The sequence below is a fragment of the Silurus meridionalis genome, chromosome 2 (genome assembly GCF_014805685.1).
Source record: "Silurus meridionalis isolate SWU-2019-XX chromosome 2, ASM1480568v1, whole genome shotgun sequence".
Taxonomy (NCBI): Eukaryota; Metazoa; Chordata; class Actinopteri; order Siluriformes; family Siluridae; genus Silurus; species Silurus meridionalis.
The window spans coordinates 15,997,656-16,023,600 of NC_060885.1; the positions used below are offsets into that span (position 1 = coordinate 15,997,656).

Here is a 25,945-nt window from a genome sequence, read left to right on the forward strand (position 1 = left end):
TTGTTGATCAGACATACCAAATTGGTTCAAGCTGACAGGAAGACAATGGCAACACAACTGATCACTTTTTTCTACTACAGGGAGCAGAAAAAGCATTTCTAAACGTCAGACCTTAAACCAACTGAGCTACAACAAACAAAAGGACCCTTTGGAGTTTATTCCTGTCAGCCAAGAACAGAAATCAGAGACTACAGAAGGTTCAGGTTCATGTTATCTGAACATCTGAAAAGCAGAAAATGACTAGGCACTGTTTCTCCCATCTTCCACCACAGACATAAATGAGATGACATTTTTCCCAATTGTAATATTTAATGTGAAGAATAACGATCCTGATCTGCATCTGCATGACACAATGTAAATAAATGATTGAATAAATGAAGAGTCTCCCAGACGGAGTTAAGTAATGCAATAACTCATACTGAGGGCTGGATATGTCTGGGTAGAAAACAGCAATTAGGGGAGATTAGGAAAAAGTCATGTTGTGTGATCTATATGCTTATTTCTCCTGAGTTGTGAACACAAATCCCAATATATTATTAAACTCTAATCACCAAGAAGGAGAAAAGATCTTACCATTAAGCAGCACTGCAAAAACATTGTTGAATACAAAATGATTAAGAATGTGCAAAGAAAAGAAAAAAATTCCATGCAACATGTTAAAATGGCATCAACTGGACAGCTCTAATTACAGATCTGTCAGGGTGCATGAGCGTCTAATTTGCCCTCAGTGAACACGCACAGGGATTAGGGAGCATGGGAAATTGGTTAGCTTTGAGGGCAGCCTAGATATTACGTGGCACTAAGCTTGATGCGGCCTAGAACACAACCATGTAGAAAGCAATCAATGCAGACTTTAACGATATCATAAAACCAAATTTAATGCAGTATAATTCCAGGATATAATATTTATAAAAAGAAGAAAAGAAGCCATTTTTTCTTTTTACATTGATTGCATTTGGCAGATGCTCTTACGCTGAGTGACATACAACTGAGCAGTTGAGGGTTGAGGGCCTTGCTTAAGGGCCCAGCAGTGACAGGTTGGTGGCGCTAAGTTTTTAACTTGTACCCTTCGGGTCTAGAGTGCAATGCCTTAACCACTGAGCTCACCAGGTAAAGTATTACGTATTCATTCTCACAAAAGTGAGTACACCCCTCACATTTCAGTAACCATTTTAGTAGATCTTCTCAAGGGACAAAACTTTTTCTTCTTCTTTTGGCTTCTCCCGTTAGGGGTCACCACAGCGGCTCATCCGTCTCCATACCCCTCCTGTCCTCTACATCTGCCTCTTTCAAACCAACTACCTGCATGTCTTCCCTCACCACATCCATAAACCTCTTCCTTGGTCTTCCTCTTTTCCTCCCTCCTGGTGACTCCATCCTCAGCATTCACCTACCGATATACCCCATGTCGCTCCTCTACACATGTCCAAACCATCTCAATATCGCCTCCCTCACCTTGTCTGTAAAACGTTCTACATGCACTGTCCTACTAATAAACTTGTTTCTACTCCTGTCCATCCTCGTCACTCCCCACAAAAACCTTGACATCTTCAGCTCTGCTACCTCCAGCTTCACCTCCTGTTTCTTACTCAATGCCACTGTCTCTAAACCATACAACATCGCAGGTCTCACCACAGTCCTATAAACTTTCCCTTTCACTCTCGCAGATACTCTTCTATCACAAATCACTCCTGCCACTCTTCTCCAACCACTCCACCCTGCCTGCACTCTTTTCTTCACTTCTCTAACACACTCATTCACTTTGCACTGTTGACCCCAGATACCTGAACTCCTCCACCTTCTCCACCTCTTCTCCCTGCAACCGCAACACTCCACTGCCCTCCCTCTCATTCACACACATGTACTCTGTCTTATTCCCAGTGACTTTTATTCCCCTTCTCTCCAGTACATACCTCCACCTCTCCAGGCTCGTCTCAAGTTGCTCACTACTCTCACCACAAATCACAATATCATCCTCAAACATCATAGTCCACGGAGACTGCACCACTGCAAACAGGAAAGGGCTCAGGGCCGATCCTTGATGCAGACCAACCTCCACCCAGTCTGTCGTTCCTACTCCACACTTCACTGCTGTCACACTGTCCTCATACATGTCCTGCTCCACCCTCACATACTTCTCTAACACACCTGACTTCCTCATACAATACCACAACTCCAGTCTCTCCACTCTGCTGTACGCTTTCTCTATATCCACAAACACACAATGCAACTCCTTCTGACCTTCTCTATACTTCATCAACATTCTCAAAGCAAATAAGGCATCTGTGGTGCTCTTCCTTGGCATGAAACCATACTGCTGCTCACAGATGGTCACCTCTTCTCTCAGCCTGGCTTCCACTACTCTTTCCTATAATTTCATGGTGTGACTGATCAACCTAATTCCCCTGTAGTTACTGCAGGTCTGCACATCTCCCTTATTCTTAAAGATCGGTACCAGCACACTCCTTCTCCATTCCTCAGGCATGCTCTCACCATCTAAAATCTTGTTAAACAATCTTGTTAAAAACTCCACTGCCATTTTTCGCACCGGTTTAATTGAATCAATCACGATGTCGCGAACGAACTGATTTTGCAACCTGATGCTCGCGAGTCACGACAGAACAGATCCAGTGCGACTGTCCCTAAGTTACAAACAGTTTACAGAATAGCACTTCATTAAACTCTATCATTTTCCCATGATGAGGATTATACAGTATTTGTGTACCGTGCTGATGTTTCACCTTCAACGCGTGACACCAGTGTTTTCTTTTCACGTGCTCGTGCATCACTGTGGTACCAACACAAGCTTCGCTTTGCATAACTTCCAGATACAGTTTTCTTTTTTTGTGTTTAGTGTAAAATGCTCCCATGCCTTGGATGACTTGGGATGCACACTTTTCCTGCTACCGGTTGACCCTGTACTATCCGCCATTTTCGCAGGCGGCTGTTATCTTGCCGTCACGCTAACCGCAACTTGAGCAGCCCAAATAATCGATAACGGCATTCGTTGACAACGTATTACATTATTGATTTAATTGATTAGTTGTTGCTGAAATAACTGCTATACAAGCTGCACATTGACTACTCTAAAATATATACAAGTTTCATTTCTATAGTATTGAGAAGATCTACTAAAAAGTCTGCTGAAATGTGAAGGGTGTACTCACTTTTGTGAAAGACTGAATCTACATACACACATTTAGTGGATAAAGTACATCGTTCATGTGTTTGAATAAGTATAAACATGCTTAAATATTACTCCACTAAAAGTACTCGGTTTACATTTCTGTGTAAAAGTACAAACGTACTTGCTTTTGACTGTATTTAATGATCAAAAAATAAAAGCACTGATCTATGTGAACTATATGATGCACTGGGGAATGGAGCATCAAATTGCATATCTTTTTATGGAGAGTGTTTCTATTGTTACGGACACACGGTGAAAGTATTTTCAAGCTGCAGTCACACTACACTTTTCGTTCCATTGACATTTACAAGCAATGACAAGTTTCACATGTTGCTGTGAACCACAGTTCAAGGTCGGTCAAGTGTCTAATAGAAGATCAATAAGCGACAGCATTACCTCTTTAGAAAATACATGATTAAAAAAAAAAAAAAAAAAAAGCTGATCAAAGCGGTGTTGCACCGCACTGTTTTACACAAAACGGCTTTAAAATAATATAAAATCACCATTTAAAAAAACGATTGGCCGTGTTTGCAATGACACTGCAGGTTTTTTATACCAGAAGTGACATTGTACACACACCAAGTCACTGCTCCACATTTCACATCCGCTGCTGTTCTTACATGAAAAGTTCATTTCTGTTACGTTCACTGGATTAATAAAGAAATGTGCATACTGCGCATATCTGTGCTGACTATCGGATTAGCATAAATGCACAGTGCCACTGTGATCGCACAAAGGTCATCGATCCAATGATTGGATTTTTACTTCAACATGCTGAAGTAGACGCACGCTTCCACAAGGGCCAGTGTGTGAAAAATACAGCAGGGCTACAGACTGAAATATTGACTAGATATTCAGCTGTCTATGTGCTTTCAGTATTTATATGTTACATCTATTAAACAAAACAATATCACTTATTATATTTATTGCATATTTAAAAGGCTCTGAATTTTATTAGCCCTGTACTGAGTTCCCATATATTAAGTCATATAGACAGTCAGAGTTCCTTTTAAAGCTTAGATTTGTTACTAAGTGTGAATGACAGAGATGAAGTACAGTGGATTTAACTGAAAATTTAAGCTGACAGGAAAGATATTTACATTTGACTGTGTTAGGTTTATTGTGGGTACCTGCTCTCATTCTTTTTGTGTTTCGCACTCAAGACAGTAAATAGTACAGTTCTGTTTAATGCAAAAACTGTGGCACCATAGGAGTAATTTTAGTAATTTAAGTAATGACTAATGAGTAACTTAAGCAATAAGTAGTGAGTAATTTAAGTTTGTTTCGGCGTTATAAGGACAAAATGGCACAAAAAGCGCCGGCGTTTGTCGACCTCTAATGGTTTATTGCTGGATGTGTGTATGGTGTACGGATTTTGGTGCTGATTTGAAAAATGATTTTTTTTTTTGTAATGACATTGTGAATAAATGGGTGTTGAGTTGAAGGTTTTTATGTCACCTCTTTTATATTTATTTAGATTTTTAATAAAAATGGTCAAACAGAAATTCGCTCTGCCTTAATAAAATTAATTTGCGTTTTGACAGCACAACGTTTTACCAAAATGCAACAATTTGCAAAATGTCAACTTCCAGATGTGAAAGCTGCCCATTCTATAAACACTAACACCAAGTCATCACCATCAGAGATGAAGGCTTTTGAACTGAGCTTTGATAACAAGCCGGATGGTCCCTCTTCTCTTTAGTCTGGCGGACTAGGCGGAGCTTTAACTTTTGCTGCACACAAGCATTAGATCTGCAAAGGTACATCTGAACAAACCATAAAATCTGAACAAACCACAAAACTTCTGGAACTGTCCTTTGGACAGATGGCACCAAAGTGGAGATGTTTGCCAATAATACACAGGAAAGCCAAAGACAGCACAAACACCTGATACGAAGTGATTGAAGAAGTGATTATTTGGGTTTGTTTTTCAGCAACAGGACCTGGGCACATTGCAGCCATTGAATAGACCATGAACTCCTCTGTATACCAAAATAATCCAGCTTGGCCAAAATTGGCAACAGGAAAATGATCCCAAGCACAACAGCAAACAAATGGGTGCAAAAGAACAGAATTTAGGTGTTGCAAAGGACCGGTCAAAGTCCAGACCTTAACCTAACTGAAATGCTGTGATGAGACCTTAAGAGAGCTGTGCGTAAACCAATGCCTGCAAGTTTTAATGAACTGAAGCAACAATGTAAAGAAGATCGAGTCAAACCTCCTCCACAATGATGTGAGACACTGATAAATGTATACAAAACACAATGACTTCCAGTTATTGCTGCTAAAAGTGGTTCTGCAAGTTTTATAATAAATAATAATAAATACTACTAATAAATAATGACCTGATGTAATATGTGTTGTTCATCTGATGTTGTATTACCTTATTCTAAGGCCTGCTAAGGTCCAGATCATTTGAGTCAATAATAATAAGTGTGTGAAAAGTGTGGTGAATAATAGCATCTGAAGCGAGTAAAATGTAGCCCTCACCCCCACCCTAGTGCTTTAGGAAAGGTTTAGAACATATTGCACTCTCACTCACAGATTCTTAGAGCACCACCTCGGCTTAGATAAGATCTAGAATAGGTAAGGGTTGTCCATCTCTGTTAGTCTCTTCTGCAGTATTGGTCAATTCAATGTGAATAGTGCAAAAAGCACTAAAACATGTAAACAAGCTTTTATTTCAAAATTGCTGAACATTTTATAGTCTGCTGCTAGTATTTTAAAAGGGAAAGTAGCTACTGCAGAGATGCTGAGGTACTTTTCTTCAAATTTCATGAAAATACCTTAGTCTCTCAATAGTACATGTTAAATAAATTAAGTATCTTTATTAATTAACATAATGCATGGTTTCCCCACAAATTAATATCAAGTCCTATCTGGATGCTGTTGATTCTCAGAAGGACATTAAGGAAATATTTGCATGTGTCCCCAGTCCTGCGTGTATATTCATAAAATGTTATTTGTACAGCTCTTTTAACAAAACGTGTCATCAGACAAACCTGGACACAGCCATGGATCTTTAAAGAAAAAAGCATGGTAATGTGAAAGAAAAACACTCAAACAGGAACCCATCTTCTGTATAGTGACAGCAGACAGTGGGATTATAAATCACACACTAGACAGTCAAAGTGAGAAATGACTGATGGTGTTAAATGTGTTGAAAGCATACGTGATATTTAGGTTTGAGAGTACTGTGAGCGCAGGACGGGGTTTATGATTACAGCAGCACTTTTGAAAAAAGGTTCATGTCTAGACGCACTTTACAGTCTTTTGATAAGATTACACACCCAAGCAGAGTAGATTACACTACCTGTGCCTGCGGCTTAAAGTTGTAGGGCATTTAGATCGGATTGCAAGGACTGACTTGTGTTTGACTTCGAGGTACATTTTCTGTCTAATGGTCTCGCAGTGACCATACTGAAGAAGAGGAAAATGGCCCGAACGAAGATCTCTGAAACGTCTAGAAGCCGAAAGAACGTGCATTCTTTCAGTAATCCGAAATGTTCTCGATGCAAACACAAATGTGACACGGCGGTGTGATCAGAACTTCAAATTAAGCCAAAATCAACTGCTTAATGAAACCAAAAAAAGAAAAAAGAAACAATGTACCAGCACAATGAATCCTATTCAAGGTTCTTCAAATATCACATGCATATTATATACATATGATGAAAAGCAGTTTTTACTTGGTTCCTCACGCCACAGTGCAACAACAGACATACACACATGCTCAATAGTACATTAAATACTCTGTATAACAGAACTCATACAACATTCATTAATGGACTGAGAAAATAAAACGAACAGATAACCAACACATTACAGACAGCACCACTGTGCACTCCTACACTGTCGATTTTCCTGCTCATACACCACTGTCAAAACCAACATCAATCTACTGAGCAGTTTAATTGAGCATCAACACTGGAGTCATATCAGAGCTCCATACATCAACTGTCAAGCTGACTGCTGTGGCATTAGCTTTAAGTGATGATTAAGTGTTGTACATTTTGGATAGCACTACATCAGGAAAGACTCGACGCCTGAAAGAGCGTCTGATGGATCCATGTGAGACATTAATCCGCAAGAGGTGACTAGTGTAACAAAGAATTATTCTGTAATGACTAATGCATGTTCCTGATCATAGATTTGGATTTGGCCAAATCCTTGCCTGACCATCCATAATGTCCCAAAGGTCTGTCCACCTCACAAGATTCTCAATGCAGGCTCTGCTCAGTCACCTTCTTCATATACACTATATAAACAAAAGTATTGAGACACCTGACCTTCCCAGACTGTTACCACAAAGTTGAAGGCACACAACAGTGCAGAATGTCTATAGTTGCGGTAGCATTAGTTTTTCCCTTCACTTGAACAAGGAGACCCAATCTGTTCCAGCATGGCAATGCCCCCCATGAGGTACGCTTTACATGAGTTGAAGTGGAAGATGTCCTGCTCCTTATCCGATCTCAATTCAATAGCACTCTTGTGGATAAAGGAGCACAAATCACCAGAAGCCCACTCTGAAATCTAGTTGAACCTCTTCCCAAAAGAGTGGAGGTTATTATAACAGCAAACAGGGACTAAATGTGGAATGGGATGTTAAAAAACAAAACAAAACAAAAAAAACAAATACAAAATCTTATTGTCGGGTCTCCAACACCTTTTTCTGTAGTGTATCAGTGGTGGACAGTAACAAAGTAAATGTAGTTCATTAATGTACACTTTTTCTTGTATCTGTACTTTACTATAGTATTTCCATTTGGGGGAACTTTTACTTTACTACATTTCAGTCAAATATTTTTGACTCAACTACATTTTGCTAAATTAAGATCTATTTGGACGGGACTAGTTTTACAGGGGGTCGTTAGAGAAATCTCTGTTTCACACAGGTACTTTGTGATTTTAATTCCGTCCAAATCTGCCATGTCTGTCTTTCTCTCACACGACCTCTGTAAAAATTCCAGCGCAAATTACCTACTGTTTTTTAGCAAACTCAGCAGTCCTCTGAGAAATCTAATCCCGTCCGAATGCGAATGTCTGTGATTGCCGAAAATATTTTTTACAAAACGCGTCAACGTGACCTACGGTACTAACCCTAGAGCGCCGGTATTCTAGTTTCTTTTTTGCCGCCATTTTACTATTGATCGGTCATATGACCATACGCATTCCATGCATCCTGGACATGTGGTCTTGTGCAACTCCCACATGTAAAACACAGACACTCCTACCTCCATAATAAACATGGAGATGTTAGTCCCCTCCAAATCCATACATAAAAATGACAGACGTCGGGTGAAAAAAATTCTAACTCAAACATTGTTTGGAAAACTAGTCCCGTCCGAATAGGGCCTTAGTCGTTCATTTTTATTGATGAGTGGCTAAAACTGCTATTTTAATGTAGGTGTAGCAATAAAAGATGATTTAGATGTACCAACCACGTCAAAAACACAGACGTGGATCGTTCACGACAAGTAAGAATGACAGAGCCTGAACTGTCCTTTGTTTCTAGCATTCACTCATATTGCGCCTGCCCTGGTCAAACACTTAAGGCTTCTTCAACCCCTCAGATGTGAGAGATGGAGGAAGGTCTCAATGTTCTCTGAAAGCCCAGTCATAAATCACTCTCCCTGGGGCAGCCGTCTGTCTCTCCTTCTGCTGAGGCCCGCACTGAAACCTGGCTTTAAAGTGCACGCTGCCAGCGCTTATTGATTGGCTGTGTTCAGCAAAGGCCCCAGCACAGGGCCAGTAAAAGCAGCTGCCACCTCGAGCCGCCCACTGCGCACCATGCTGGGGGATATGAGTCAGAGTTAAGCAGACAGCAGCAGGAACACTAGAGCAGCTCTGCTCTAAAGGCCACAAACGGACCCGCAGTGCTTCTCGACACTGCCTCCATTAACGCTGTTCTATACCACAAAACGCCGTGTGACTATGAAATACCCAGCTCAATTAACAGCAGAACACTCTGTAACTCAAAAACACTGAACTTCAACCTGAAAACCGGCATATGTAAAGAAAAGCACGGTATGCCCTGATGCAGGGAGGAACAAAAACCCTGCGATTAGCGTGTCATAAAAAAAATAAATAAAAAAAAGTCATATCACTGCATCCCAGTGACTATTAAATAATACACAACGAGCTTTACACAATATTTCCCTGCCTGCCCAATGCTCTGTAGTAGAATGTCACTAAAAATCAGGATATAACCAGACAGCACATTACATCCTATTGTGGTCGCTTCAACAATTATTATGAATGCATCATGTTGATTAGCAAACTCATAAAAATGAATAGTATGATAAATACAGAAACAACAGCTGAACGCCTTCCAGAATCAGCATGCTGAAGCTGACAGATTACCCTCCGTCGGCTGTAATTAACAGCATGGTTACGCATTTCCATGCCTAATGATTCTCCTTGTATTGTGGATGAACAAGGCGTGCAGTATGAATCAATACGCAGCACTCTATAGTAACATATATAAGAAAACAGCCCAGGGGGCGAAAGTGGTTGAAATACGATGCGGCTCGATGCGCCTCTCTTAATACTCCCTGTTCTACCATTTGCCCAAATCGAACGTGTGTCTTGCTTCTACGTTTAGTTTTCCTCCTACGATATTCTAAGAATAAATATATACTACGCTTTCGCTTCGGACACATTCTGAGATCAGCTTTTTTTTCCCCTCGCCTCGCATTAGTGAAGACGTCTCCATCATATAACAATGTGAATGTGTGAATGAAGCATTAAACTCTAACGATGCAAAAAGGGATTCGGTTCCAGAGCTGAAATCTACACACCCACACCCACACACCACACACACACACACACACACACACACACACACACACACACACACACACACACTGCATCTGGCTCTATAGCTAAACACAGATATCTTTGCAAGGCAGACAGTCAGCTGTCACAAGATTGTCTGGTACTTTTTTTTTTTTAAGAAGTGCTTAAATTATATATTACTCAATTCAAATATGTAAATTAACAACTTTTATTTCCTATCTGCAATTAGCTCCCATTTAATGTCTGGCACAATAATGGGAAAAAACAAAAAAAATGTCATTAACTACAACCTTATTTTAACTGCATGTGAAAGCATTAGGAAAAAAAAATAAAACTGGCAAAAAAATAAATAAATAAATAAATAAATAAAAGCAGAAAATGTTGTTGCCTTGCATTTTTCATTGCAAAATCAGCTCCCCACACTCTCTGGCACACAAAATACTATATAATGAACTGTAGCTTGTGGACACAAAATACCCAATTCCTCATTTAGTCCCCATTCGCTATACTAACCTCCACTCTTCTGGGAGGATGTTCCGCTGGATTTTGAAGTGCGAGTGTGAATATTTTTGCTCATACAGACACATACGTTGTTTAGTAAAGGCAGGTAATGATGTAGGTGAGGTGAGGAGGTCTGAGGTGCAGTCAGTGTTCCAATTCATCCCAAAGGTGTTAAACAGGGTTGAGGTCAAAGCTCTAGAGAAGGCCACTCAAGATATTCCACTCCAAGCAGTGTAATATAGTGTGCTGTATGCTATACAAATCAGTTACTACACTTCAACACTACCGGTGATATGAGCACTTGATGTTGAGTTTTGACTGATGGTGCTGAAAGCCAACTCCATTTCAAACAATATATGACGTGAACAATTTTCTCTATAAGCATCATTGATGTTAAACAGTCGTTTACTTTTTAACATGAGTAGATTGTCCCACCTTATGTGCACGTCGTCTGCTTCCAAACTTTGCTGAAACAATAAGTCAAATATTCCAGGAAAGGAAAAAATATATATTTTCCTCCCACAGGTTCAGTGTCTCATAAGGCAGTTTTACACACCTTACTATATTCATCGTTGTCAAATTAAGGGTAAAATTAAAAAGCAAATACCAAAATGACCAAAATGGTTTTGAGCGAATAAACTCAAAACCAAAGAAGGGAAGCAGTGCTGAAAAAACTCCACCCTCATGCACAGAGTGAAAAAGTGTTGAGAATCACAGAGAGAAGACTAGCCGAGCGTGAAATTAGAGACAGAGAAGGAAAGACTGAGAGAAAAATACAGACCCAAAAATAAATAAATAAATAAATAAATAAAGAGCTGGCTACCTCCTGGACTGACCTCATCTCAACTGACACTGTCCGTGCTGCCCCCTTGTGGATTACATAAAAATCACATTATTGCATTTTACTGTTCTTAAGCTTCCTAATATTGGATGGACATGCATTACACATTTATTCTGTACACCTGAAATTAGCATTTTTATTCAGAGTAATGGTTTGGTGACCATTTTAATGCTTTAAAAATCCTTTTAAGAATCAAATATAGAAAGCTCCAGTTTGCTAAATGCAGTTGATAATGTGACAATTCTTACTATTGAATCATTTAGAAGGTTTTTTATGTTACTTTTTTTAACTGGGGCCCCAATATGTGTTGTAAAAGCTTTGCACCAATAAAAAAAATTGTAATAAATAAACAAATAAATAAATAAATAAATAAATAAATAAATAAATAAATAAATAAAGGTATTTCAGATTCACAACAAGAGTGTTGAGGTTCACATTAAAACGAGTATTAAATATATATATTTTTTATCCAATTGGGAAGACTATGCTCAAACTGGCATATCAGGGAAATAAAACACCATAATATTTGATGATCGTTTTTTAACAACTTTGAGGTGCACTGATGAGCGACGATGCAATAAAAAAGCAAACGCCATATACGTCAAACTGTTCCTATTATACAGTGAAGTTTGAAGAGACAGTGGGAAGGGAGGAGGTAAAGAGTTTAGCCTGAGGCAGTTCACTCTGTAAGACGGGTCAATAAAAGCAAATTATGCAGCAGAGAGATGTGATCCTCTGTCCTTCTCAAACCCTAGACCCATACTGCATTCACTAAAAGGATGAAAAAGCAGAAGGACAGAAGTGTGAGAGCGGGAAACGGAGCTGGAAGACTGTTCTACATATTCCAATTCATACAATCACCTAATTCCCTATTATGACTACACTTGGGTTAAGGTGTTAAAATTTCGAATTGTAAGGTCACAAGTTCAAATCCAAACTACCATATCTGGTCCTTTGAGCAAGAACCTTAACGCTGAACTGCTCCGTTGTATGAAACGAGTTGCTTTGGATAAAATCGTCTGCCAAATGCCATAAATGTGAATGTTTACTTACCTCCTGTGTGTGCCCACTTACAGAAAAGAGATGTTAATTTAATAGAAATGCCCTTGATAGCAAACACACTGAAAGGGGTTTCTTTTTCTAGGAAATAGTTTCCGTAGTTGTTTTATTACATTTCCTCAAACAAATCAATATTCATTTCTTCCCACACTAGAAAAAAAAATCTACTACCGTTAACTCAAGCTAACGGTCGATGAAGAATGTAGTGCGAACTCTTTTGGAAGATTGAACTAATAAAAACTTGTTAGTAAAATTGTTGATTTTTAAGCATTGCATTCCACATTTATCCCAATTTGCTCATATAATTCCCTCGACTTTCCTGGGAAGCGGTTGCACTAGATTATGGAGTGTGCTTATGGATATTTGTGTTTATCAGCCACAAAGGTATTTTGAAGGGCAGGTACTGACGTAGGTGAGGTGAGGAGGCCTGGGGTGCAGTCAGCGTTTTAATTCATCCAGAAGGTGTTCAGTAGGGATGTGATCAGATCTCTATAGAAGGCCATTTAAGATCTTTCCTCTCCAAAGCATGTAAACCAGATCTTCAAGGAGCTCACTTTGTGCACAGAGGCATTGCCATGCTGGAACAGGTTTGTGTTTCCAAGTTCAAGTGAATGCAAAATTTTATTATAGTGCATCTAATGACCTCCAGTACAATTGAGTGTCTCCAGCTTTGTGGTAACAGTTTAAAAAAAAGAACCACATACAGCAGGAAAGGTCAGGTGTCCCAATACTTTTGGCGAAAGTGTATAAAGAATGTGTATAAAGAATCAATCATGTGTGAACTTTTAAAATGCTTCATTAATTATTACTGCGTCCTATACGCTCTATTTAAACATCCGCTGTGTCAAATAACCAATTCAGAGCATTCGATAAGAAAAACAAATATATGATTTGTTTTTTTATTATTAACATTCACAAGCTTTTGAAAGAAGTATAAAATCGTATGACCCTAACAGTTTTCTATTTATATAAATGACTGTAGGCCTTCTTTTTTTTTTTTTTTTTTTTTAAAAAAGAGATTTACATTAATATTGCATTGCCTTCTGTTCATACAATCTCTTCTGATGATGTTCACTGATCCGTTTCAAAGACGCATTACACAAGCCACACCTGAGCAACGCTGCCAGTGCCATTTAAACCAAACGTTAGACATACCAGGGTCACTGAGCACTCCTTAACTGTTACAGTCCTCTGCTGCCTCCTAGTGGTGACTCCTATCAGAAACTATAGAAAGCAGTTAAAATGTAAACGGTATCCTATAGATTCTCAGTCATCCTAGACTCTCCTAACATTCTTGTGTCGGTTATGTCAATAATGAATCACTTCAAGATTCAATGCATTTTAGAAGCAGGAGAAGAGGAAGGTGCAGAAAGCTGACTAGTGAGTTCCTATAACCTGCTGAAGCAGGAGAAAGACATTGGCAAAGTCCTTCATTAGTGCACAGTGAGAAAACATCTCAGCACTCTGTTCCGTTCACCTCCATAGACACGGTTTCTGCATGCGTTCCCAGTTCTCCTCAGGGAGATTATACAGCATTTCTAAATAGCCAGCAGATGTTTGTTACATCATGCTGCTGGCTTTCTGCTGCAGTCCGAGTCCACACACAGAATCAGCAGAGGTGTGGGTACCTGACATCTAAACACCGACACGCATACAATGGACAGAGACAGATAAAGCAGACGCGTGCAGATGTCTTCAATGATTTTAGCAAAGCTACAGAGTAGTAAACCCTGACAAGTCGAACAGCTGCAGGCGAAGAACCTGATGCTGACGGCTTGCTGACGTCACTGATGATAGGCGGACTGTCTTTCAGCCATCGCATTGTAATCTACAGTGAGGCGGTTAATCGTGCTGACCTTCAGCTTACACGAATCTCCAAACACATCCCTGAATGCAGACTTTATGCTCATATTGATCAGTCTAAGAATAGCAGAGCTGTCTGGAAACTAAATGTGGTTGGTCTAAAGCTTTATACAGCTGGCAAGACAGTGACAGTGAAAAAATGCTCAAGTGGTAGATACTGTGTGAAAGTTTCAAATAGCTAAGTACATGGTATAAGTATTAACTGGATCAATGGCACCGTCGGTAAAGATAAGACAAGGAAAGATCAGTCGGATGCTGCACTAATAAGACAAATTAGCCTCTTAGTAAGATAAAATTATTTAATTAAAAAAATTTGCAAGAAAAAAAAAGAAAAGCTGATCATTATGCATAGCTGAATTATTTAAACTATTATACAACAGAGTGGCAATATAAATCTAATTTAATTAATTTAAAATTCTTCACAACACTTGAGTTGGTAAGTACTTCCTGTTTCAGCGGAGTATAAATATCCTCTTAGTCATCAACATGAAACAAAATGTTTTTGTCTAAAATAGCTAATGGCCATCTTCATTCCAACAAACTATTTACAGAAAGCCTGAGTTGTCATCAAACCACTAACAGAAGCTTCTGGAGTTTGTTAAGAATCACAGGAATTTTGCTTGGAAGCAGCTTCTCTGGTCAGAGGAGCGTACTGACAACAATGACTACAAGAGGGCAAGAAAGCAAAAGATCCAAATCCTATATATCAAGTATGGTGGCAGACCCTGATGGAAATCTATTTAAGCTACATGGCAAAAAAATAAAAACAGTATCAAACAGCTCCGTCACACAAGTTTAGTCATGATATTAAGACTACATGATCCAGCAGGTCAAAAATATGATTCGCTTACTCACCTACGACCTACACCCTACTAAACACTGTAGACTACTCACAAGCGTTGCCCAAAATCTCCATATTCTCGAAAAAGATTTTGAATGAAAGTTCAACCTTCCTACATTAGTAGTGTTTTGCACAGATATTACTACTTTTAAACTTTTTACATACTTTTAAATAACAAAACCTTAAGTTATACTTCTTGGAAGATCATCTCAGTTCATTTTTAGCTTTTACCAGGGGTGCCAATAATTCTGAAGGTTGTGTTATGCATCGTTTCCCATTGTTGCCTATTACTATTTTCTTTCTTTTCCGTACTATTACACTGAACAATGGCATAATTACTTCTATATGAATGCCAGTGAATGAACTGCGTAGCTGCACAGTGCCATGTGTATTGCACTTTGTGAAATATGTCCCAGTTCAGACCTAAGTGGACGTTCAGGAAGCGCCATTCATTCCCATTTCTTGTAACAAAAGTAAAATCCGTGTAACTGAATAGAAAATGGCATTCAGAATCATCCTTCCATAAACAGAATAAGCAGAGAAATATTACATGGGAATTATAAGCATGTTAATGGCATCCGATGTGGCACTGAAAACAATGTGCAGCGTAAACCGCAAAACCATGTGAGTGAGTGACAGACAAATCTGCACTGATCCTAATTGAGCTTGTTCTCAATAATACCGAACGAGCTGCCAACACTGTGCCACGTTCGAGTCTTAGCACAACAACACTGGCTTTAGCAGCTGAAACACTGTGTGATCTCATTGTGTTGAACAGATTATACCTTGAAGGGGTAAAGGAAACGGCAGAGGCAAACGCACACATAGCGTTTGGTTTTTGAACCAGCGTCTTGTCAAGAAAACCATAAACCAAACGTGCTGAAAAGTCATGGTTCTGACACGTGTGTGCCACCGGGTTTTTTTTTTTTTATAAAAAGCTTTCTAATAATTCACAGTCCCACATCCAGTCCAACACACTGTATGTTTAAGACTTTGTACAAAGTTGTGCGATCGACAGGTCTAATATGATGTGTTATTGCATGTCAAACTAAAACATTGACATCAAACTGAATTACAGGATTTGATTCACATCATATTTCTTAATAAAAACTTGTCACTTGTAGCACATGCAAGACTAAAAACTGTCCGATAGGATCACGGCAGAGCGGATACTCGCGCTCCAGTACAAGCATGTTTACTGAAAACAGTTTGCTCACTCGAAAGTGAAAAAAAGGACAAGGGGAAATGTTTTGAACTAGTCAAGAAGAGAATTTAGAACACACAGTTAAGTATGGCTTTACTTCAAAACCATGACATTTGAGCGGCAAACGTTTCACGCACCTTTTCCAGGGCAGCTAATTCAACTGAAAAGAATCACTTGCACCAGATGCGTCTGAAGCAGCGGCTGCACCAGCTGCAGGAAAAAACGCCTGTCGGTTGGAAATCGGGAAGCAGTAAATCTCCACATTTACCTCTTCAGATATTGCTGAATAAATCTTGATAAACCCAAACAGAGCTGACAGTCTATGAAAATAAGGTCATGGGACTTTCTGAAGGAATTTACTATTACCACCATTTCACGAGGCTGAGAAACTCCTTTGTCAAATAAGGTCTCATTCTCACAAACAAACAAACTTTAACTAGAAACCGGTTTCAGCGAAAGCACCTACAATCTAAGATGTTAGACTTCTGATCTAAAGGTCAGAAACACAAATGCCAGCACTGGCAAAGCCCTCGGCACTTAACTGCACCCTCAACTGCTCAGTTGAGCCACTCTGGATGAGGGCATCTGATAAATGTGACAAAATGTGTCCACTTCAACAATGACACAACTCAATGTTTTAAATTTTTTTATCCTGGTGGTCTCCTCCATTTGACAGCGCCCCATTTTACAGGGCATGAGGACGCTCCGAATAGTTAAAGCAGACTTGACAAACTCAGGGCACCAGGGCCACTTCCTCTGGCCTTTGAGGTAATATTATAGTTAAAATAAAACTGGAAAAGTTTAACTTTGTGGGCACTGCACAGTTTCTACACTTCATCCCTGAAATGATGCCTCATCTCTCAGAGCTCAAACACTCTGAATGTTTCTAAGTGCAGATCAGTGTGAGCAACTTTTCTTTCATAAGAAAATGAACAAAAGCACACACAAGACTCATCTCTTTGATGCACACCTTCACTCTACCCTGAGAGATGCCACCTAAACCCAAACATTACATAAAGGACAGCCAAGAAACGATGCCAAGCATCTAATTCTGGCAAATAAGAGCAGAATGTACTGCTTGGACTAGCCCCTGCTCACAAGTATTTGGCCTTACAATGAAAAAGAGGCTTTACTTTATCTGTTAGCAGTTTGGCAGACACATAATGATCACTGCAAAAAAAAAAAAAAAAAATCTCCTTCCTAACCCATTTCCCATCAGCACATACTGTGTGTGTTTTCTGATGGATGCCAAATATCATAGACAGCTAGCAGAACACATTGCACCCTTATATGACACTTCCCTGCTTCTAAACGGGAGTATTAGTGCACACACCGCTTCACTCCTATACACCCACAGCAGTGTGTGACCTGCACCCAAAGCTTACTCAAAATTATGATGAATTGTTATTACTCCAGTTAGAACCGAAGCAACCAAGAATAAAATATAAATACCAGTCAGAACCCTTAAGATGATGGACAGATGTGTCACTGATATATATATTTTTCCCCCCTTAGATTTATTGATTTAGGCCTGTGTTTAATTATATGATAAAAAGCTACAGACTCAATATCCATCCCCTAGTTTCATTTGTTTTATATTTCGTTTTATTTCAATTATTGTGATCACTCGATGTAAAACACTGACTACACTCCTCATCAAACCTGACCATATTAGTGATTATGCAACTTTGTTAAATGCCAATTATTTTCTTATTAATTCCCTACAAATGTGTGAACAGGGTCTCCAACCTCTCTCACACACTCCTCATTATGCTGGTAGAACAAACAAAACATGTTAACCATATGCATATGTTTGTTTGGACTTTTGGAGTGTAACAGAGCTGACTGCATTGCCAACAAGAAAGTTATAGCAGTTAAGAGAAAACCCAAAACTCTGGCGTAGTGAAGTAGACATCGTTTAGTGCCATGTTTATAGCACAGATTATTATATAGACTATTCTACCCCATGTTTTACCCACCACAGGCCAGGACCTTGCTGTTTTCTATTCTATTGGCTCCCAAAACCATGTTTTAGGAATGACCACGGTAAAGTTCGGTATCTAAAGAAACAATATCTACTAAAACCAAGGAAAGTTCTCAGACGTTACTTAAGTCGCAGGTCAAAAAAAAGTAAACGCATCAACTGAACTGCAGATGTTGCCACCTTTATAAACAGTTTGTGCAAAATCGTCAATTGAAGTAAAAAAAAAAAATATTCAGACTGATAAAAATCTGTTCTGCAGCCACAAACAGCAAACGCAGCAAAAAAAAAAAAAAAAAAATCTGCAAACTCAAACTGCACACTTGTCATATTTGCTTAATGTTACATCTGATCAAAACAATAAAGAGCTGCTTTCACAGATCTAAAAAAATAGTGTGGCTGGAAATGAAAAGCCTGTCAATATTGAGCTATTCAGAGAATTTCTATAGAGGAGTCGTGTCTGCTCTGTTCCATCCCCTTAAGGCTAAAACCTGTCGACTAATCACTAGCAGGGAGTGCACATTGTACCGGAATGCCAGAAGAGCTCTATAGCATAGAGGATGATGGAATGTCAGGCATTTCCAGGTTGAGTACATACTCCAAATCCTGGTCTGCAAACACCCACATGCAGAGAATTTAGGTCCTATATGAGGGAAAAAAAAAAACTTTACATTTCTCTATAAAAAGAGCAACGTTGTTTTTGTCTAATAATGCTATGAATATATTCTCAAAAGGGCACATGTAAATGATCACATGCTACATCCTCACCAACCAGATGTTAAAATAGTCCTCAATGGTTACACTAAGACTATTAACACAATAATCCGAACAGAGCTGAAAACATTTAAGTCCTCATACTGCACTGAGTTTTTATTTATTTATTTTTTTATACCACTTTAAAATGCAACAACACGATTAAACTGGTTAGAACTCACCTTGTTTTCTTAAATCGCCATTTTTTCAGCTCACACTACAACAGAAAAATCGACATTTTCAAATTGATCCACTTTTGAAATTTATCTCACTGGACAAATGCAAAATCTAAATGGACGAAGGACCAAAACCTAGAAGAAAAGATGTAAAATATACTGTACCTTAATTCTAAGTAATGCATTGTATGAAACTAGATATTTTGCATGCTGTGGTGTTATACAGTGTATATCAGGGGTCACCAACCTTTTTGAAACTGAGAGCTACTTCTTGGGTACCAATTAATGTGAAGGGCTACCAGTTTGATACACACAGTTTTCAGTTTGATCTGAAATAACAAATTTGCTCAATTTACCTTTTATTATATGTTATTATTAATAATTAATGATTTTCATCTATGTGAATACACTGATCATGTTAATGATTTCTCATAATAATTATCAACAGTGATTTAACAAAGTAGGAAACAGATATTTATAGAAAAGGCCCGAGGACTACTTGTGTGCCTACGTTGGTAACCTCCGGTGTATATGTATTCATTAGAATTCATTTCACCATGGCAGTAGAGCTGCACAGGACACAGGACTATAGAAAGTGCAAATATATACTAAAACTCTAAACAAACACGATTTAAAACCCATCACAACAGCTGGTCAGAGCAGTGTAACAGAAAATACGTCAAGTGTGCTGGTGATGTATTAAGATAAATTTAATGACAAATGATGTCAAATAATAAAAGCTTCAAACTAAATCACCTAATTATGCTTTAACTAAATGAGGAAGGCAAAAATCCCCCTCATAGTTCCCCACACCCATTACTGAGCTCTGACTAGCAGTAGTATAATGCAGCATACCGGCTGGTTGAGTTCAGAAAGCTGGTTCTTTCTAAGGTGAATACAGACTGTACTCCTGCAGTGCCTCAGGGTTTATGTTAATTGCTAGGCAACAGGAACTGCACAAGGACTATAAGCCTAAAGCAATGCTCATCGATGATGTAACTTAGGGCAAACACACAAACACCTTCAAAGAAAAACCCTCAGATACCTACAGGTATTGCAAAGCAAAACCCCAAGCAAACAAGTCAGCATGACTTTGTGTACAGAAGCAAGAGGCCAGGGGTATGAGTGTAAGAATGCTGGCTGTGTTGAAACCCACTGGATCTATGATGCTCAGTCATATCTGGCTGAACATATACACGGCACACACACCACTCAAGCCCACTGAACACAATACGCCCCTTTCTTTATCTGGATCTTATTATCTGGCACACCAGCAGGCATCATCTTGTCCTTTACACAGAAGAGCAGTAATCAGAGCAACACACAGACAGAACCATCTCCACAACAACCGGCTGTTTATACGTGATATACTAACTACTAGTTCGAGAGAGAAATGGGGGGACAGGAGGAGAGAGAGCAAGGATAAGCCTACTGACCCCATGTTTCAGAACAAAAACACCACAATTACCGCTGCATCTCTGAGGAAGTTTTAATACGTCACTGATACAGCCCAGCCAGGGAACACAATCGCACAAATTAGAACATAAACAGGATAAAACGAACAGGACAATGTAATCGCTGAGGCATGTCTGTGCTACAGATACCTGAGAGCTTATTTCTGTCGTCACAGTGGAAACTGGGCGAGACGGAAACCAGAGCTAAAAGGTAGGCAAGGATAATGTGGGCAAAGTGAACAAACTTCATATTCCAACAACAAATACCAGTGCAATTCAACACGCTGAACAATAAATAGTAAAATAGGTGTTTAAAATTGCACAGAAATGACACTGCTACCTTTCACAGTCTTAAAACACAACCTTTTTTTCTGGTTTGCCTCTGTATGGCACCAGGCACTTACACAACACTATTATGTTTGACCTATTCAGTGTTTCTACACAGTTCCCTAAGAAGAAAAAAAAAAAACATTTTTAAAATCGGTACAAAGGATTAAAAGTAATGCTCTAGTGACTATGTGATGCACTTAACTATAGCGTGTGCTTTTAATTCCTATCACCTGCTATCCATCCATCCATCCATCTATCCATCCATCCATCTGGGCTGTCAATCGATTAAAATATTTAATCGCAATTAATCGCCTGATTGTCATGAGTTAACTCGTAATTAATCACAACTTAATTGCACATTTCTATCTGTTCTAAATGTACCTTCAATGAATACTTTTCTTTTTAATACTGAAAATATATTTGCAAATGTTCTAAAGTAATGATGGTGTTTGAGATAACGTAACTCATCAACACACCAAACAACTTTTGCTACGTTTCCAGACGGACGGTTTTAATTGCCGGATGTCTGCACCATGGCAGATTTTGGTGCATCAGTAAAACAAAGATTCTGTGATAATTATGATTTTTTTTTTTTTTACCGAGTAAAGAAAAGACATCATGAATAAATGTGTGTTGCGTTGAAAGTTTTAATTTCACCTTCTTTATATTTATTTATATTTTCAATAAAAATGGTCGGACAAAAATGCGCACGGCATTAATTGCGCATTAATAAAATATGTGCCGTTAAAATGAAGGTCACGCGTACATACGTAAATCAGTAGCTTGATAGCTCGATAGATAGACAGATCATGTGAATATCACATCCTGAGAGAAACGACACAACCCAAACTTATTTGAAATTACATTTTTTAATCAGGGTTGCAAATATGATGTGCTTTATCAATATCCAGAACAGACTAGGAACTAGTGCTAGTGCACAGTCAGCCCCTGTTCAGGAATGAATACACTTAACTACTGACTATGCAGCACCTTGGTCCTGGGGGACGACTATTTGACTTCACTAACGCAAAATACACTACTACATTATGATACCTGCTAATTTTAGCAGAGAGATTTAGGTTTCCTGTTCCATAGACTAGTTAATATATGTATTATTTGTCCTCCCTAGACACCCATGTTTTCTTGTCCCAATGCAAAAACTCCTGTACCCATGGGTCCTGTTTCCCATCACATTACAGTACCTGTGAGAACAGAGTTCTCTGGAGGATGTTTACTTTCCAAATGGACCTAATATTAACATCAAACACCAGCAACTGTCACAACAATGAAAGACACTTCAGTGTCTTAAACACCACTTACTCAATGTTTTTACCCATGCATACAACTAAACCAATTTTCTACGGTCGTTTGAGAATGTTTTCGAGGAAAAAAAAAAAAAAAATAATAATAATAATAATAATAATAATAATAATAATAATAAATACACCAAGCAATCGAAGAATTTGTGTAAAAGACACGTTTCTGAATGGTCTAGTGAATAATTATCAGCCAAGAATGTTTTCAATCCTTAAAGAGATTACAGGAGCTCTAAGATCTGTGCCACTGCAAAATAATCATCCCTAAACCTCTCCTGACAAAAAGGTTGGGTTTTTTTACCCATACACATATGCATTTTTATACATTCAAAAGTTTGAAAGTGTGAACCAACAGATAACTTTCTCATGAACAAGTGACAGAGAGAGACAGATTAATGATATGAAAATGGGCGACACATGAAGAGGAAGCATTAGCAAGCAAGGAAGTGACTGTGTTCTTTTCATTGTCTGAATATGGGCCAGAATATCAGTTAAAGCAGCGGTCCCACGGAACGGTTTAATGTCGGACAATATTTTCATGGACCGGTCTCTAATGTGTGGCGGATAAATACAACAAAATTAAATGATATGACCGCAAAAAAAGTGGTATTTTTTAAATATAATAATAAACATGAATCCATGTTTTTTTTTGTTTATTTTGCTAACTTGGGGGTCTCAGTTTAGCGCTAATGTATTGTGTGTTAGTGGCCGGAGCTCCTTTAAGAAGGTAGCGGATGTTGGTAAGACATGTGACCGAGGCAAGTATCTTGACATGCATCAAGAGTGAGTCATAGACAGATGTGGCGGAGAGAATCTGGTAATTTTCCAAAATAAAACATCGTTCAGAATCAGATAATAAATAAAACGGAAATAATGTAAGTTATGTATTCTTTCTGTGCAGCCCGGTACCAGCTGACTCACGGACCGGTGCCAGACCCGGCCCAGGGGTTGGGGACCACTGAGTTAAAGACTCCATCCATGGTACACCTTAAATTGAAAATTCCACCCTGATGCACATTAAAAATGTTTAAACTGAAAGGTCTGTGATACCAGTGCTTTGCTGGTTGGTGAACTTTTTCATTAGAAGTTTGCCATAAATGTCACAGGAGTATATTACAAAGTTACTTTGTAATACTCCGAGCTGAAACAAAGGAGCAAAGCTACTTTTCTCACTGGCATTTTAATAATAAAAAAATAAAAAATAAAAATATACACAAAAAGGATGGAGCGCACACTGGACTCAGAATGTAGCAGTGTTATACAAAGTAAAAATGTCACAGAGAGACTTTGTAAGAAAGCCATGAGAGACATTTCATGGCAATACAGTATTTGGAAGCTAGTTAGTTTCAGTAGAAGGCCTTAAAACCCTGGCACACTATTGTCTTTTTTTTTTTGTTTTTTTTTGTTTTTCGATTACAAAATAAAATCTTAGAAGGCACTGAGGATCCTCAAGATGAACACATGCTGCTGCTCAGGAGGATTACCCTTTAAGACTGCACCAATCTGCCATGCACATTCGCTGTATGAAAGCCTAGCGTAAAGAAGCAAGATGTCGATACGCACAGCTTTCACACCTTGGCATCCCACAACCTGACCACAAACACAAACAAAAACTACTGGATAAAACAAGTATTCCCCCTCCCACAGACAACCACAACTATATTTATTGATTTTTTTGCTATGACAGCTTATAAATACACAAATCTCAATGAACAGTTCATAACTTTCAACTATAACGGATTTCCTGGTTACATATTTGCACTTTTTTGACCACATAGTACACTGTTAAATAAGGAAATTCTTTCTTAACACAATATCCAGTGTCACCCAGGTGAAGGTTCCCTGAGTCTGGTTCTTCTCAAGGTTTGTTCCTCATATCATCTCACAGAGTGCTTTCCTCACTTTCCTCCGGCTTTGCTCATTAGGTATAAACGTCTGCTTTTAAAATGTAAATCTATAGATTTTTCCGCAAAGCTGCTTTGTGACGATACAAATCAAATCGAGTCGAACTGAATCAAACGCCTCCGTGTTCCACATTGAAATATTCATGAAATCCCATGTTACCCAAGATCCGGCAGGTGAAGATAACTCATCTCCAAAGCCCAGGAGCACCACAGGCTCGTTTTACTCTCCCTTTAAATAACCCAGTGCACTAAAGATCCCAAACACTGATACCGGCCCATAGGTACATCCTATAATAACACATCTGACCACTTTTACACTTTTCTTCACTAAAAGGTCTTTACGGTCAGATGAGATGACGTAGTAAACCTCGCTTGCGTAATGATGACGCTATACTCCTGGGATTTTTTTTTTTTTTTTTTTTTTTTTTTACACTCCACACCCAGATCATTAGTGATGATGATGACGACAGCTAAATAATTACTGATAGGCACGTCGTGCGACATTAATAATTGCTGTTTGGGGAGGGGAGGGGAGCACCACCGGTTCCCGGTAATGACACTACCACCGGCCGGCTGGAGCTAGCTATGTGCAGGTATCAGTGTGAGGACGCGAATATAAACGGACACGGATGTGTGCGGGAAAAGCGGCAAAAGAAAAGACCTCCCTATAAATGTGTAAACACAATGTATCGGAATACTATACCGGTGTAAGTCACTGAGTAACACCGCATCGACATAAAGCAGCTTAACGAGACTCCCTAATAAAAATCGCGTACAGATGTAAATCCGTGAGGACGTTACAGAACATCTCAGAGCTGCTCCTCCATCCTGTTAGAGCCTTACCCACCCACCTTTAGCCTCACAGTCGGCGCAGTACTTGTTGTCGTCCTCCCGAAGCATTTTGGACAGGATGGCCTGATGCTGCTCATTCAGTTTCTGAGCCTTCTCTCTCTCCGAGCGCGTCGTCATTTTCTCCCGGCGTTACTTCCTGACGTTTCGTTTCCCAATCCGTAACCTTTTCCCTCAATCTCTCTCTCTGTCTAATTTACAGACACTTAATAGAAAACCATGCCCTGAAGATTAAAACATATAAATCACACGTTTTACAGCGGACACTATTTCCAACAGTGAAGCGCGGGGTGTCTGGAATCAGTGGAATATGGCAGATGGAATCGACAACCCGGAAGCGGAAATGTTCGTCCTACGCGAGAACGTCAAATGTACTATTTTTTTAAGCTTGAAAATCATTGTAAACAATTCGGTTTATTTGTTTGTGTGTCGCGTTTGTCTTGGGTTTTACAGTGTTTTGGCTAAATAGAAATATAATAAATAATTATAATTATAAAGTTTTACGTCATCACGTAAACTTCTCAGTGATTGGTGTGTTTTTTTCTGACGTAACTAAGAAACTAGTTAGACTGATGGTAATAATGATGATGGAGGTGGTAGTGATAGTGATGGTGGTGGTGGTAGTGGTGGTGTTGGTAATGGTGATGATTATGATGATGAAGGTAGTGGTGGTGGTAGGAAAGGTGATGATGATGATGATGATGATGATGATAAAGGTGGCAGTAACATTGATGATGTTGGTGATAGTAGTGATAGTGATGATGGTGGTGGTGGTAATGGTGATGATTATGATAATGATGATGAAGGAGGTGCTAGTGGTAGTAAAGGTGATGATGATGAAGGTGGTAACGATGATTATGGTGGTGGTAATAGTGATGATGATGATGA

General features: G+C 39.0%; 1 protein-coding gene across 4 annotated transcripts in view; it reads right to left on the reverse strand.

Moving 5' to 3' along the window:
- The window catches only part of smap1 (small ArfGAP 1), a 108,134-nt gene extending 82,735 nt beyond the window's left edge, over window positions 1-25,399 (reverse strand). For all 4 annotated transcript variants that reach the window (XM_046870893.1, XM_046870885.1, XM_046870878.1 and 1 more), the window contains exon 1: window positions 25,060-25,399. In XM_046870893.1, the coding sequence (XP_046726849.1) occupies window positions 25,060-25,177 (118 nt within the window). In that variant the 5' untranslated portion in view covers window positions 25,178-25,399. The remainder of the gene's footprint in view (window positions 1-25,059) is intronic.
- Window positions 25,400-25,945: the final 546 nt, after the last annotated feature.